The sequence below is a fragment of the Lynx canadensis genome, chromosome B3 (assembly GCF_007474595.2).
Source record: "Lynx canadensis isolate LIC74 chromosome B3, mLynCan4.pri.v2, whole genome shotgun sequence".
In the NCBI taxonomy this organism is placed as follows: Eukaryota; Metazoa; Chordata; class Mammalia; order Carnivora; family Felidae; genus Lynx; species Lynx canadensis.
The window spans coordinates 100,455,389-100,470,107 of record NC_044308.2 but is presented as its reverse complement, the minus strand read 5'-3'; the positions used below and the strand labels follow the sequence as shown (position 1 = coordinate 100,470,107).

The 14,719-nt window shown below is 37.4% G+C and overlaps 1 protein-coding gene across 4 annotated transcripts in view; it reads left to right on the top strand.

Annotated features, from left to right (window-relative positions):
• Nucleotides 1-14,719, top strand: part of FERMT2 (fermitin family member 2) — an 85,753-nt gene that overhangs the window by 19,262 nt on the left and 51,772 nt on the right. For all 4 annotated transcript variants that reach the window (XM_030319122.1, XM_030319121.1, XM_030319120.1 and 1 more), the window contains exon 3: nucleotides 14,100-14,333. In XM_030319122.1, coding sequence (XP_030174982.1) covers nucleotides 14,100-14,333 — 234 coding nt within the window. The remainder of the gene's footprint in view (nucleotides 1-14,099; nucleotides 14,334-14,719) is intronic.

Genomic DNA, 14,719 nt, shown 5'->3' with positions numbered 1-14,719 from the left:
CGGACATGAAGTGAGCAAATGCTGTTGGAAAAACGATTGCAGATAGACTTGCTTGACACACGGTTGCCACAAATGTACAATCTCTAAGAACCACAGTTATCTGTGAAGTGCAGTAAAGTGAAGCACAATAAAATGAGGTATGTTTATATTTGCTGTTATTAAATCAGTTTGAAACATTCATAATTTATACATTCACATTTGGTGTTTAGAGACTGACCTGATGAGAGACTTGTGTAGTTTTGGCTGATTCTAGGCAGGACCTCCTCTATGACCAGCCCCTCCCTCTCTTGAATTACAATTTTCATGGTCTAGTTCATAATTTTCTGGTATAATTTCTTATTTTTCTTAGTATATATCTTGAATTGATTAGCTTCTTGGTAAGTGTGTGGTGGGTGATGGGGTCCATTATATATCAATAAATTGGTATTCCAATACATATGGATAGTATTAGAACAAGGAAATGGAATGGTTTGAATGACTATTTCCACATACCTCTTGGAGACCCTAATAGAGTGGCAGTCTCTCTGGTGATAGGGTTTCTCTGTGCCAGGGAGGCAGTGTTTACTTTGGGCAGAACTGGATCAACCTAAATTTCGTCCCTGAACCCATTTTGTCATGCTGACTATTCAGTTGACATATCAGTTAGATATCTGTGATAACTGAATTCTGATCTCATCTCTGCTACTGAGGAACTGTGGGAGCTCAAGCAAGTCACTAATTCCACTGGAGCTGGTTTCCTTATCTACAGGAAGAATTTAGATTAGGTTGAGTTTTTCTTTCTTCTCTCTCTTTCTCTCTCTCTCTCTCTCTCTCTCTCTCTCTCTCTCTCTCCAGGGGGATGGAGCAGAAGGAGAGAATCTCAGGTATGCTTCACGCTGAGCCTTGATATGGGACTCGATCTCATGACTGAGATCATGACCTCAGCTGAAATCAACAGTCGGACGCTTAACCGACCGAGCCACCCAGGGGCCCTGGATTGGATTGATTTCTGAGGACATTTTCAGTTCCCAGTTTACATGAGCCTCATAGCAGCTCTGTGATAACTGGTGGGGGAAAGGCACAAGCTAAACAAGTTGCGGTAAGGTCTGGTGAGGTTAGACTTCATGGAAAGTTTGTTGAACCTCTCACCAGAATTTTACTGTCTGCTGTAGCCATTTGCCTTCAAGATTTTTTGAAACCTATCCCAAAATAGTATTCTTACCAGTGCAGGTCACTTAGCTCTGGGGGAGGAAAAGCGGGTGCTAAGGAAGGGAAGGGAGGAAATACATTCCCCATATGAAGCCTATCTCACTTCTCATTGCTCCCTCTGGGAAGACCTGGTGTTTCCACTGTATTTAATAATCTTTACTTTCCTGCAGATGTCCAGTCTGCCTTCTTTCTCACTCCTGAATACGTATTTCCTATACAAAATGTGCAGGATAATCATCAGGATTTCACTGTGAAATGTAAATCAATCTTAACATTAGTCCTTTGACTTCAGTTTAACAGGTCCAAATCTGTTTCTCTTCTGAATAATTTTATCTTGGTTAATGGAGTGTTGTTTAAGGTTGCCACTCTTTACCCGGAGAATACAAAAACACTAACTCATAGGGATACATGCACCCTTGAGTTCATGGCAACATTATTTACAATAGCCAGGATATGGAAGCAGCCCAGGTATCTACCAATTGATGATTCGATAAAGAAGATGTGTATATATATACAGTGAAATATTATTCAGCTATAAAGAAGAGTGAAATCTTGTCACTTGCGATTACATGGATGGAGCTAGAGTATAATGCTGAGTGAAATAAGTGAGTCAGAGAAAGACAAATATTTTATGATTTCACTCATGTGGAGTTTAAGAAACAAAACAAATGAGCAGAGGGGGAAAAAGAAAAACAAACCAAGAAACAGACTCTTAACTATAGAGAACAAACTGATGGTTACCAGAGGGTGGAGGGATGGGTAAAATGGATGATGGGGATTAAGGAGGCACTTGTGATGGGCACCGGGTGATTAAAATAAAAACTTAAAAAGAAAGAATGCCACTTCTGAAGTCACATTGATCTGGATTCAGAGTCTTGCTTCTGTATATACTAGCTTTATGATCTTTGGCCAAGTTATGTAACACCTATCCTTTGGTTTTCTCATTTCTAAAACGGGGATTTTAGTAGTATTTAATGCTTAGCATTGTGTGAGAATTAAATGAGAATGTGTTAAGTTTTACCCATATATATTAAATGTTCAATGAACAAATCTTAGTGCTTTTGTTACTGTCCACTTAATTCTCAAGCTAGGAGCTTTCTAGATTTCCTCTCCACTTTCCAACTGTCCTCTCTGATCTATAGTCATTATCATTAAGACCTGTGAGTCTAACTTATATATGTTCATCATATTTGGCTCCTTCTCTTCAGCTTCTGCCTTAAATCGAATCCTGCTTCCAGAACATTGCACTAAACTTCTTGCTGCCAGGCTCTTCCTTTTTCTGATTCGTTCTCCATAATCCCATCATAATTACTTTCATAAAATAATCTGATTTAGAGCCTCCATGGTCTGTAGTATAGTTCCTCTTAGCATGTGTTGGAACTCCCATGTCTCTTAAGTTCCAGGTAATATGTCACCTCTTCTTCAGAGCCCAATTCATCTGTTTCCTTATAGTTGGTTGCTTCTGTGGCATTTTGTTCTTTTACCTTTTTAGCTCATTTTACTGGTCTGTGTCCCTTACTTGGGATGGTAAGTGCCTTAGGATGGGAGGTCTTACTAATTTTATATTCCTGAGGCCTAGCTTAGTGTGGCAAATGGTAAATACTTGGAAAATGTTTATTAATTCATTTATTGATTGTGCACCTGAAGAATAATATTTTTCATCCATTTTGCTTCCTCTTTGCCTTTTAAAGGTCTGAATACTTAAAGAGACAAGAACAAGAAGGAACATCCTAAAATCAAGGGAGGGGATCCTCAGCATCCTCACCTCTGAAAGGTGAGGAGGAAGGAGAGCTGAGGACAAAAGAATACGTGATTGAATAGTGAAATTAATATCTGATGTCCTTACATTTCAGTAGATATTAGGGATAACATCATAGAGAGAATTTTAAAACTTACTGAAGCATTAATTTTACTTGTAGACCCTGTCTTTATACATTATTGGCATTTCATTAGAAACATTGGAAGAGTTTGTATATTTATTTCAGCAGTTAGAGAGGAAAGCAGAGACTAAAACTCTTCTGTCAGTAGCTTAGTAAATGTAAGAAACCTTGGCTTAAGACAACAAATTACAGCTGGAAAAGAGGAAGGAGGCAGGTTAATTCCTGGAGTTGTGCAAAGAGGACAGGGAGAAGCCAAGGACCCTAGGTTAGCAGGAAGCCCTTATCTTCCCCACAGCTTACCAGCAGTCTTCTCTTCCCTCTCTAACCCAGATTCTGTAGATGCCACTGGTGACAGTTTTCCTTACAACATCTCAGGTTGAAGCATTGTCTACATATTTCCCCCAAAAAACTTGTGATACATGTTTAGTATGATATAATATTGTTAGTAATATACCTTGGGTTATTTTATTGTGTAACAGTCTGATTTGGAATGTAGCTATTGTTTATAATGTTTCTTTATGGTAAATGAACTTTTGGAACATAATCATATCATACAGTAGGGTTTGTCTTGGACAAAGTAATTCATTCTTTTTAAAGATGTGAGAAAGAAGAGGAAGTCAGTTCAGTTTGGTTTCCCCATGTCTAAGGAAATCTCCCTTGTGTTTCTGGTTAGTATAGAAGCATGTTTCAGTTCTAAAGTTGAAGACAAAATGGGTTTTTTCTTGGTGGTGTCTTCGGGGTTAATGTTTTCTTGGGGTAGTAATGAAGGGTCTTTAAAATTTTCAATATGAAGATTTATTCATTTATCAGGGATTGTGTGCCAGGCAGTGTTCTAGGTGCTAGCAATATAATGGTGGTTGAAATAGACATTGTTTTCATTTTAGTGATTATAATCTAGTAGGGAAGAAAACACTTATCCCTCCCATGAACAACAAACAAAACGAATGCTAATTTTGATCATCAGTATCACACTGTACTGAAATAGAGGATAATGGAGGGACATAGGATATTGGAAGGTTTATCTTAGGGTGGTGAAAAAGCCTTCTCTGGGAACATGAAATTTAAACTAAAATTTGAAAGATGAGAGGTATTTAGACATTCAGAGTAGAATAGCATGTGCACAGCAACTGAGGCAGGAAAGAGGTTGTTAGTTCTTGGAATAAAAGGAAAGTGTGGTTGAAGCAGAGGAAGGGTAAGTAGCACAAGGTAAACTCAGAGAAGTAAATAACCCATAGTGTGTGGGGCTTTGTAGACTGTGATAAGGCATTTGGATTTTATTTTGAGTGCATTTGGAAGCTGTTAAAGTCTTTTCAGCAGGGGAATGACATGAGTGTTGAGTAGATCACCTTGGATATTATGTGGGAAGTGCTGAATGGAATCAGGAGACTGGTTAGGAGGCTGTTCCGGTGGTCAATGGAAGAGGTGATAGTGACCTGAACAAAATAAGTTCATGCCAGTGGAAACTGGAGAGTTTGGGAAGTTGAACTGAAAGGACTGCTGATAAATGTGGGGGATGGTGGGGAAAGAAGAATCCATTACCTCTAGATTCTGGCTTGAGCAACTGGGTTGGCAGTTAGTGCTATTTAGTGATAGTAGGGATTGGAGAAAATTGGGTTGTTCTGGATATACTAAGTTTGAGATGCTTGCGAAACATCCAGATGGAGATATGGGATAGGCAGTAGGTTGTATAAGCTAGTGCTCTATGCAGAAGGTTGGGCTGGAGATAAAAATTAGAAATGTTAAGTGTATAGATGCCATTTAATGCCATGGGAATGGATGAGATACCTTAGGGGGCCAGTATAAGAAGTGTGGTTCCTAGAAGGTGGGAAGAGCAGCAGAGCATAGTTAATAGGATGGGTTTGAGATAAATAGACACTTAGACACTTCTTTTGTCATAACACAAAGGCAGAAGATCTGTACAGATTCAAATGCAAGAGGGTTTTAGATTTGGTTGGCATGTAGGTGAAATAGTTCCAGTCTGATAGTTTCTGTATTTTCTGAAGTAGAATCCATGATTATCTACCTAGAAGGAGGGAGGATAGTCATGAATTTGAGGAAGGTTGTGAAGGTTGAAATATAGCAGTGGATGAAAGAAACCTAGGATTGCCCAGTGGTGTCTTAGACCCTGATGATAATAAAATTTATAATAGAGGCATACTTTGGAGATACTTTGGATTCGGTTCTCAACCACCACAATAAAATGAATATCCCAATAATATAGCCTAATGAAATTTTTGGTTTCCCAGTGCATATAAAGTTATGTTTACACTATAGTCTGTTAAGTGTGCAGTAGCATTATGTCTAAAAAACAGTATACATACCTTAATTTAAAAATAGTTTACTACTAAAAAATGCTATCATCTGAGCCTTCAGCAAGTCATAATCACTGATCACAGATCACTATAACAAAAATTAAAAGTTTGAAATATTGCAAGAATTACCAAACTGTAACAGAAGCACAGAGTGAGCAAATGCTTTTGGAAAAATGGTGCCAGTAGATTCGCTCAAAGCTGGGTTGCCGCAAAGCAAGTACAATAAAACAAGTTGTGCCTGTAATTGTTTCAGTCAGTCTGGTTGTGAAGTGAAGGAGGGAAGATCCTCTAAGTTTGGTAGAGGAGTGATTAGGCAGTATAAGTAAATGGTGCAGTGGAAGAGTTGGAAAGTCTCATTTTGGAGGTCAAGAGGACCGTGGCCTGTGATGTGGACTGGCCTGGTCGGTTTGCATGGCTTGCTTGCAGTGGTGTCAGAGCCAGTTGTTTATTAGTAGCTTTGTTAATAGCTTACTAGGATCGAAGAGTTCTTTGCCATCGGTAAAGACAGGGTAAATTCTTGACATGCAGTAGTTATTACCACCTAATTTGGGGTTTTAAGAGGATCCCAAAACAAAAGGAAACAGCAGAAAGTGTATATAATATTTGCGCAGTAGAAAAATATCTGTTTACAAAAAATAAGGCATGTGCCCAGCAAGTGTCTGTGTACTTATAATTTAAAATAAAATGTTGACTTAGCAAAGATTATCTAATGTAAACTTTGCTTCTGGTTTATGGAAGTTTGAGAATGCTAAACAAATTTTGTACTTCCTTCCTGAATGAATATTATTTCGTAAATATGCAACTAGAAATCTAAGCTACTTAAAAGTAACATCTTGTTTCCTGTTTATTTCAAACTGTTACTAATTAGTTACTTATTTTTAAAATGTGAGTACTTGAATAAGTTAATTCAGTTAACTTTCTATTTGGCTTTTTGTTTTTACTTTTAAACAATTAAAATTTTTAATTTTTTATTTCATCTATAATTTTTTTATACATATTTTGAGAGAGAGAGAGAGTGCACGTGAGCAGGTGAGGCAGGAGAGGCGCAGGGAGTGAAAGAAAATCCCAAGGAGGCTCCCTGCTGTCAGCGTGGAACCTGATGCAGGGCTCAAACCCACGAACCATGAGAGCATGACCTGAGCCAAAATCAAGAGTCAGACACTTAACTGACTGAGCCACCTAGGTGCCCCTAAAATTTTTTTAAAATGAAAGTAAATAGTTGCGTTTTAGAATTGCATATCAAAATGGTCAAGAAGGAATTGTGGCCCTATTAGGACAAGATTAAATAATGTGTTAATAGTGTATCCCCTTTCTCTGTTCATATTTTCTAGAGTGTAAGATAGCTGTCATTGCATAAAGAGGGACATATTTTCTGTAGCAGAAAGCATTTGAAATATTTGCATTTCTTTTGTGACTCATGGACCTGGTGAATGCCTCAAAGCCATTTGGTAGAATAAGCAATATTTGTATACTTAGCACCCCAATAATGAAACCCTAAGCCTTCTGTTCCTTAGAATATACATGTGGTGTCTTTGTAGGATAAATACTCAACTACATGAATTTGAGCATTCTGTTATAGTCAGGGAGGAAGATTTATATTGATTCAGTTAGTGTTTTAGCCGTTTGCGATTTTAATGATATGAATTTGCATGCCTAGCAAATAGTGTTATTTTTATGTGTAACAGAGCACAACATGATTGGATCTTTTAAATAAGGAAGGAATAGGGGCGTCTGGGGGCTCAGTCGGTTGAGCGTCTGACTTCCACTCAGGTCATGATCTCACAGGTCATGAGTTTGAGCCCCTTATCGGGTTCTGTGCTGACAGCTCAGAGCCTGGAGCCTGCTTCAGATTCTGTGTCTCCCTCTCTCTCTCTGCCCCATCCCCACTCATGCTCTGTCTCTCTCTCTGTCTTAAAAATAAATAAAACATTTTAAAAAATTAAATAAGGAATACAGGAGTAATTCTTTCCAGAATCCTGGCAAAATGTGTTTTTTTTAATTAATTAATTTAAATAAAAACCTTATTTTTAAATTCCAGTATAATTAATGTGCACTGTTATATTAGTTTCAGGTGTACAACATAGTGATTCAACAATTCTATACATTATTCAGTGTTGGCAAAATATTTTGAAAAATCAGCACATACTAATAAAATTTATTATGGAAGACCTTTATTGGGTATATGAAATTAAAAATAGTTCTTGAATTCTAAAAAATTACTAAAAAGGCAAAATTGATGAATAATGTTTTGTCCCCTAAAAAAAGAAAACAAACAGTGACTTTATTGTATATTTTCCCTTAGGTTTTTTTTCTGAGAAGGTTTGTACTTCTGGTATGTTGCTTCTGACTATCTAGATACAAAATTTAAAATCACAGTATACCATATGTGCTAACTAACTTGGATGTAAATTTAAAAATAAAATTTTAGGGGCGCCTGGGTGGCGAAGTCGGTTAAGCGTCCGACTTCAGCCGGTCACGATCTCGCGGTCCGTGAGTTCGAGCCCCGCGTCGGGCTCTGAGCTGATGGCTCAGAGCCTGGAGCCTGTTTCCGATTCTGTGTCTCCCTCTCTCTCTGCCCCTCCCCCGTTCATGCTCTGTCTCTCTCTGTCCCAAAATAAATAAAAAAACGTTGAAAAAAAAATTTAAAATAAAAAAATAAAAATAAAATTTTAAAAATTAATTAATTAAAAAAAAAGAATATGTTAAATAGGGGTGCCTGGCAGGTCAGTTTGAAGAGCATGTGACTCTTGACCTTGGGATCATGAGTTTGAGCCCCTGTACATCTATACATTGAGTGTAGACATTAAATAAATAAACTTTTCTAAAAGGGTAAAATGAATGAATGAATGAATGAATGAATGAATGTTTCAGGGGGGGGAGGCCTTTGTACCATATTTGTAACTGATATGAAAGTTTGAATTGTGTAAAAATTTTATGAGTTGTAAAAAATTTTTTAAATTGAGAAAAATTATAAGAAAACATTTAATTTTTTTAAGTCATAAAAAAATAAATAAAATCACAATATACCAAATAAAAGGAGGTGGTTACACTATACCTAGAATATAACTGAAAATTGTAACATTGGAAAAGTTGACCATTAGAACCTGGTTGAGTGTGATCTACCCCTTGAACGGTTTTATAATGCTGATAAAACAAGTCCGTTTATGGTGATGCTTGCTAACTCCTCCTATGCGTGGCAAGTACTAGGCCGATTATTCCTGTGTGTGTGTGTGTGTGTGTGTGTGTGTGTGTGTGTGTGTGTTACATTCAGTTGTCTGATGCTGTGTTTGAAACACCAAGGCTGCCATTCTGAAAAATCAGAAATGTTTGTTTTGAACTTTGTGCAGGGCCTAGATTTTGATGTAGAAGGGAGTTACATACATGGAAAGTTGTTCTAAAGTTTTAGATTATGCAAACGTTTCTTTATAAATCTAATACCACACAAAACAATAAACCATTATTTTACTAATCAATAGCATTTTCATTTCCTTTTCAGTATTTATTCAGAAGTATTTAAAGATGTCCATTTTACTTTTATAATCAGCATAGGAGCACCTGGGTGGCTCAGTCAGTTTAAGTGTCCGACTCTTAATTTCAGCTCATGTCATGATCTCACAGTCTTGGGATCAACCCCCGAGTCAGTCCATGCTGGGCATAGAGTCTGCTTAAGATTTTCTCTCTCTCCCTCTACCCCTCCCCTGAGTTCTCGTTCGTTCTCGTTCTCTCTCTCTCTCTCTCTCTCTCTCTCTCTCTCTTAAATAAATAAATAAATAAATAAATAAATAAATAAATAAATAAAATCAACATAAAGTTTTTATGCTTCTACTCAGTCTTTAATTGGAGGAATATATAAACATATGTGTTGTGTGAAATCTACCCTTGCGCACATAGTGTTTATGGCAGTTACAGTTGCATATGTTATGGTTTAACTTGTCACTGTAGAGACAAGCTGTACTGTAATGTACTAGATAACTTAAGTACTTTCAAGAGCTGTTGCACCAAGATACACTGCTTTACACACAAACACATGAAATTTGTTCAGTTTTACAGTTGGCTCTTATGCTTGCCTTGGTGAATGTTTCTCAATTGGTATAATATCATTTTTCTCAGGATTCTGATCAGTGTATAAAATTTGTCTTTGCTGCTTCTGAATAGAATAGCTATATTCTGGGGCGCCTGGGTGCACAGTCGGTTAAGCGTCCGACTTCAGCCAGGTCACGATCTCGCGGTCCGGGAGTTCGAGCCCCGCGTCAGGCTCTGGGCTGATGGCTCAGAGCCTGGAGCCTGTTTCCGATTCTGTGTCTCCCTCTCTCTCTGCCCCTCGCCCGTTCATGCTCTGTCTCTCTCTCTCCCAAAAATAAATAAACGTTGAAAAAAAAAATTTAAAAAAAAAAAAAAAGAATAGCTATATTCTTGTGATATCCTAGGGGATATCACAAGCTAGTTGTGGGGCTTGACGTGTAGATATTAGTTTCAAAGTAGGATACATAGTGTAATACGAAGCCAACACCAAAGGAAGATTTTCTAGAAGGTGAGAAAACATTGTTTTGCGTATGTAAGAGAGCTCAGTCAAGTCTCTAAAAAGTTTTGAAGTCAAACTGTGACACAGTGACTGTTGAAGAACAAATTAAGGAATGATGGTCATTGTTAATGTATTTTGAGCTTCACAGGATTATTCCAGTCTCTGTTTAAATGATATGTAACAGCTTTCCCTTCTTAAAAACAAAACTAAAAATACTCCTTGGACTTGCCATCCCTTTCTGTCCATCTGCCATCCATTATTGTGCTCCTTACTGTAACAAAATACTCAGGAAAAGCTCTCTCTATTCCTTATTACTGTTTCCTCACTGCCCAGCCATTGCACTCAGACTTTCATCATTTCCACTCCCACATTAATTTCTTACCCAGTCTCTCAGTGTCACACTCAATTTGCACACCTGTACCTCTGCATTTCTTCAAAATTATCAGTAAAGATTTTGAAACTTAACACTCCCCTGCTTAAAAACCAGTTTCTAGACACACACCAAGAATGGTTTGGGCTGTGTCCAGGCATTAGTATATTTGAATAGTTGCTCAGATAATTCTAATATCAGGCTGAAAGCCCCTGCTCTAGTGGCTTCTCTCATCCTCATAATAAATATATATACACCACTTTATAAATAAATAGACACCACTTTATAATAAATGTAATATAAATATAATAAATAAAATAGTACAAATATAATAAATAAATATACACCACTTTATAACCTACAAGGCTCCTGACTAGTTCTCTGATGTCATCTCCTACCTATTGTCTTCACTGCCTCCCTCTACTATATTGGCCTTCTTCAAAGATGCCAGGACCTTGTTTTTAGTATCACTGTGTCTGTAGTACTAGAACAGTACCTCTGGCACACTGTATTTGTTTAGTGGATATTTGTTGAAGTAATATTTTATGGATGCTGTTTGTTCTTATTCTATAGTAGCAATTACCCTGTAATTAAAGCCAATTAGGTTCCTGGTGTTTAAGAATGCTACCAAAAATCCTGTTTCAACATTATGTCACAGTCTCCCAGGGTCCAGCCATCCCATCTTCCAACATGTCTACTATTTTTGCTGTCAGAATGCCTGCTTTTCTCGGTTTTTGTCTCTTGGCATGTGCATTGTTGACACTTCTGATCTTTTTTGGTGTCCTGTTTCTGCTTTTATTTTGTGTAATTTTTCTTTATTGTTAATCACATTTTCTGTGGATAAAAAAAAGAGTGCTCTTACCAGTCAATAAGATTTTCTTCTATAGGTGAACAGTCTACTCATAGGATGTCTAGTACATAATCTTTGGATCTTATCTACGTTTATTCTTGATAGATGCAGGTGGGCTGCTCCTTTGTTGTGAGAAAGGGAGGTGGAATAGATGGAGAGGGTCAGATTCTTAAAGAGGAAGATCAGGGGAGGTACCTGTTTCTGGGGTTAGAGTTTGAAGACTACTTAATGCAAAGTTGATATTTTCATCTCATCAGGGGCCTACAAAGTTTTTCTGTAGAAGTCCTGATACAAATATTTGGGGCTTTGTGAGTGTGCTCTGCCTGAGTGAATGGTGGCCAGCATGACAGCTGGAAAGTACTAGGAATTTAATGGCTCTGGGAGCAGTCTTTAACCAAGAAAGTGGTTAGATACCCCAGCTTCTCTTTTCTTAGTGGGGACAATTCTTAGGCATGTTCTGCATAATTCCTCGGAGGGTCTCTAGCACGACTGAACTCCAGTTATCCACAGCAGTCAATGAACCCTTAATAGACTTTTCTCCATCCGTCTACTGTTCTTAATCCCCTCAAGTGTGCTTCCCCTCAAAGTACTCATCTCAGGTTTGCCTTTTGGGGGAACCCAAATGATAGAAGTCTGTGTTTGCAGACTATTGCTGTAATTAGTAGGGTACGGCTTTTTCTTCCCTTCTCTCCCCAGTGGGAGATAAGGCTTCCTTAATGTTTGACATTGGCACCAGAGTACAATATAGCAAATGGACTGAGGTATGGGGAAGAAAGTGTTGTATGCCTACCTATCATTAGTTCAGTTCAGCCTTACTCACCTCGGTTCATTCTTTGCAGGTTATCTTTTTCTGCCTTAGGTTCTCTATTCAGGAAGAGAAAAGTAAACTGTCTATAACGTGTGACAATTTATCTCACAGCAAATGAAAAGGTCCCAACCTTGGTGATTTTCTGTGAGCTGGATCAGATTTGCGGTTTCTAAAAGTTAATTGACAAATCCTGTGCTGGAAAATAATTTAAGATACAAGTGAGTGCTTATAAGACAGGAGTTACATATATTTCCACAGCCAAACTTCAAATAACATGATTGGGTTTTCCCAAATTTCCCAAAATTTCAAAATGGCAATATAATCTTGCAAGTAACTATAGTTCTCCCATTAAAGTACTTACTAATGGATTTTTTTTAACACTTAGAGAATTGAAAGTGTTTTTCCACTTGTGATGTGTTTTCTTTCACAATGAGTAGTTCAATCATGTAAGTTTTACCATTAGAGAAGGTGTTTCTAGGCACATATTCAATGTGGAAATTTTATTTTTTACTACATGAGGCTTTCAGGTATACAAGTTGTGTTTTTAAAAAGTTCCATATTTGGGGTGCCTGGGTGGCCCATTTAAGTGTCTGACTCTTGATTTTGACTCAGGTTATGATCTCATTGTTTGTGCATTCGTTCGTGGGTTTGAGCCCGTGTCTGTGCTGTCAGCACAGAGCCTGCTTGGGATTCTCTGTCTCCCTCTCTCTCTCCACCCCTTTCCCGCTTGTGCTCTCTCTCTCTTTAAAAATAAATAAATATTAAGGTTTTATAATCACATATTAATATTAAATGATGTTACTTTGTGATCAAAAAAAAAATTAAAATAAAAATAAATAAATAAGCCTTTTTTTTTTAAAAAAGAGTTTCATACTAGTATATGCTTTTAAGCTCGTGTTTTTAAAGTTGACCAATGCTTTTTAAAATCTGTATTAAAATGAGCTTTTTTATAATAATAGCTTTTGTTTTTACTTGCAAGAATGTTATTTTCCAGGTTTTTTTCTTCCCCTGGAAGGCTTTGTTTGGCTACTCTTTTTTTGAAATATCCTGTCCCCATTTTTAGTTCCTACTTCAATGCATAAGTGATCTAAAAAGTCTCTACTTTTATTGCTATTTAAAAACTAGCTGAAGGGGTGCCTGGGTGGCTCAGTCAGTTAAGCGTCCAACTTTGGCTCAGGTCATGATCTCACGGTCTGTGAGTTCGAGCCCCATGTTGGGCTCTGTGCTGACAGCTCAGAGCCTGGAGCCTGCTTCATACTCTGTGTCTCCCTCTCTCTCTGCCCCTCCCCTGTTCATGCTCTGTTTCTCTCTGTCTCAAAAATAAATAAACGTTAAAAAAAATTATTAAAAAAAATAAAAACTAGCTGAGGTTGGATTTTATTTTGCAGGTTTTTTGTTATGATCTGCTTTTTGAGGGAAGCCAGATCTTGTGTTTATTCCTTAATTTGATTTCATCTAACATAATTGCAGAAGGCTGTAAAATAGTTTAACAGGTATTAATGTTTTCTGTTATGCTTGTATCAAAATATGGTGGAGGGAGTTGGGTCAGTGTAACTTGTAAGTTACTTGGAATGTATTTGGGACAGCCTTTATGGTTGGGACATAGTTTCTTGGGTTTTGTTGTTTTCTCTTACTCATGGGTTTTGTTTCACATGTTGTTCTTCGCCTAGGATATTCGTTTTTGTTCACTTTGATTCTGCATCTTACTTTTCAGTATTCCTTACACACTTCAGCACACATCTGCAGCCTCATAAACAAACCTCAGCCTTCTCACCTGCCCTATCAGAATAGTGTCCATTCCTCAAAGCTGGGCTCAGAACCTACCAACTCAACCTCATTAATTTTTCAGAGTCTAGTCCCCAGGGTTCTCCTTGTTCTCTGAGTGACTCTAGTGTCACTCTTCATGCTGTGTGTCCCATATTGCACCTGATGTAAGCATTATTAGTTATCCTGTATATGGCCTCAGCCACCTTGTTTATGGCCTGTCATAGGCAGAGGGTGTTTTCTCAGCTATTTATTATTTCTTTTGTACCTATCACATAAAGACACTTAGTATTTAATTAGTTGCTTGTATTAAACACCCAATTTAGTTTTCCTCTTGTAATTTCTCTTAAGGTAATCTTAGTGATTTTTTTTTAAGTGTTTTATTTATTGCTTGTTTTTTTATAGATGTAAAAAAAGATTGGTCTGACCATGCTCTCTGGTGGGAAAAGAAGAAAACTTGGCTTCTTAAAACACATTGGACCTTGGATAAGTATGGCATTCAGGCAGATGCCAAGCTTCAGTTCACCCCCCAGCACAAACTTCTCCGCCTACAACTTCCCAACATGAAGTATGTGAAGGTGAAAGTGAATTTCTCTGATAGAGTCTTCAAAGCTGTTTCTGACATCTGTAAGACTTTTAGTAAGTATTAAATTCTTCTTGAAATTATGAGTTGTGTGACATATATATGACTGATATTGACCCTTAGCTTATTTCATGGAATAGGGATTGGGGTGAGCTATCTATATTTGTATATGTGTGTTCATTTTTCACTTTATTCTTTAAAGTTTTGTATTCCTTTAAGATAAATAGTTGAGGTAAGATGGATCAGGAGGAGTCTAACATAGGCTCTTGACTTACTAGAAGTGTATCAGGTATGTATTATTATGTAACACTTCATTCTGATGACTTAATTTATTTCTTGGGAAGGAGAAGAAAAAAGGCATTATTTTCAGAGTGTAGCTTTTGCATTGTTTTCTTTCATGTAAGTCTCCTTTTGATTTTAGTGATTCAGGCAGATTGTGTCA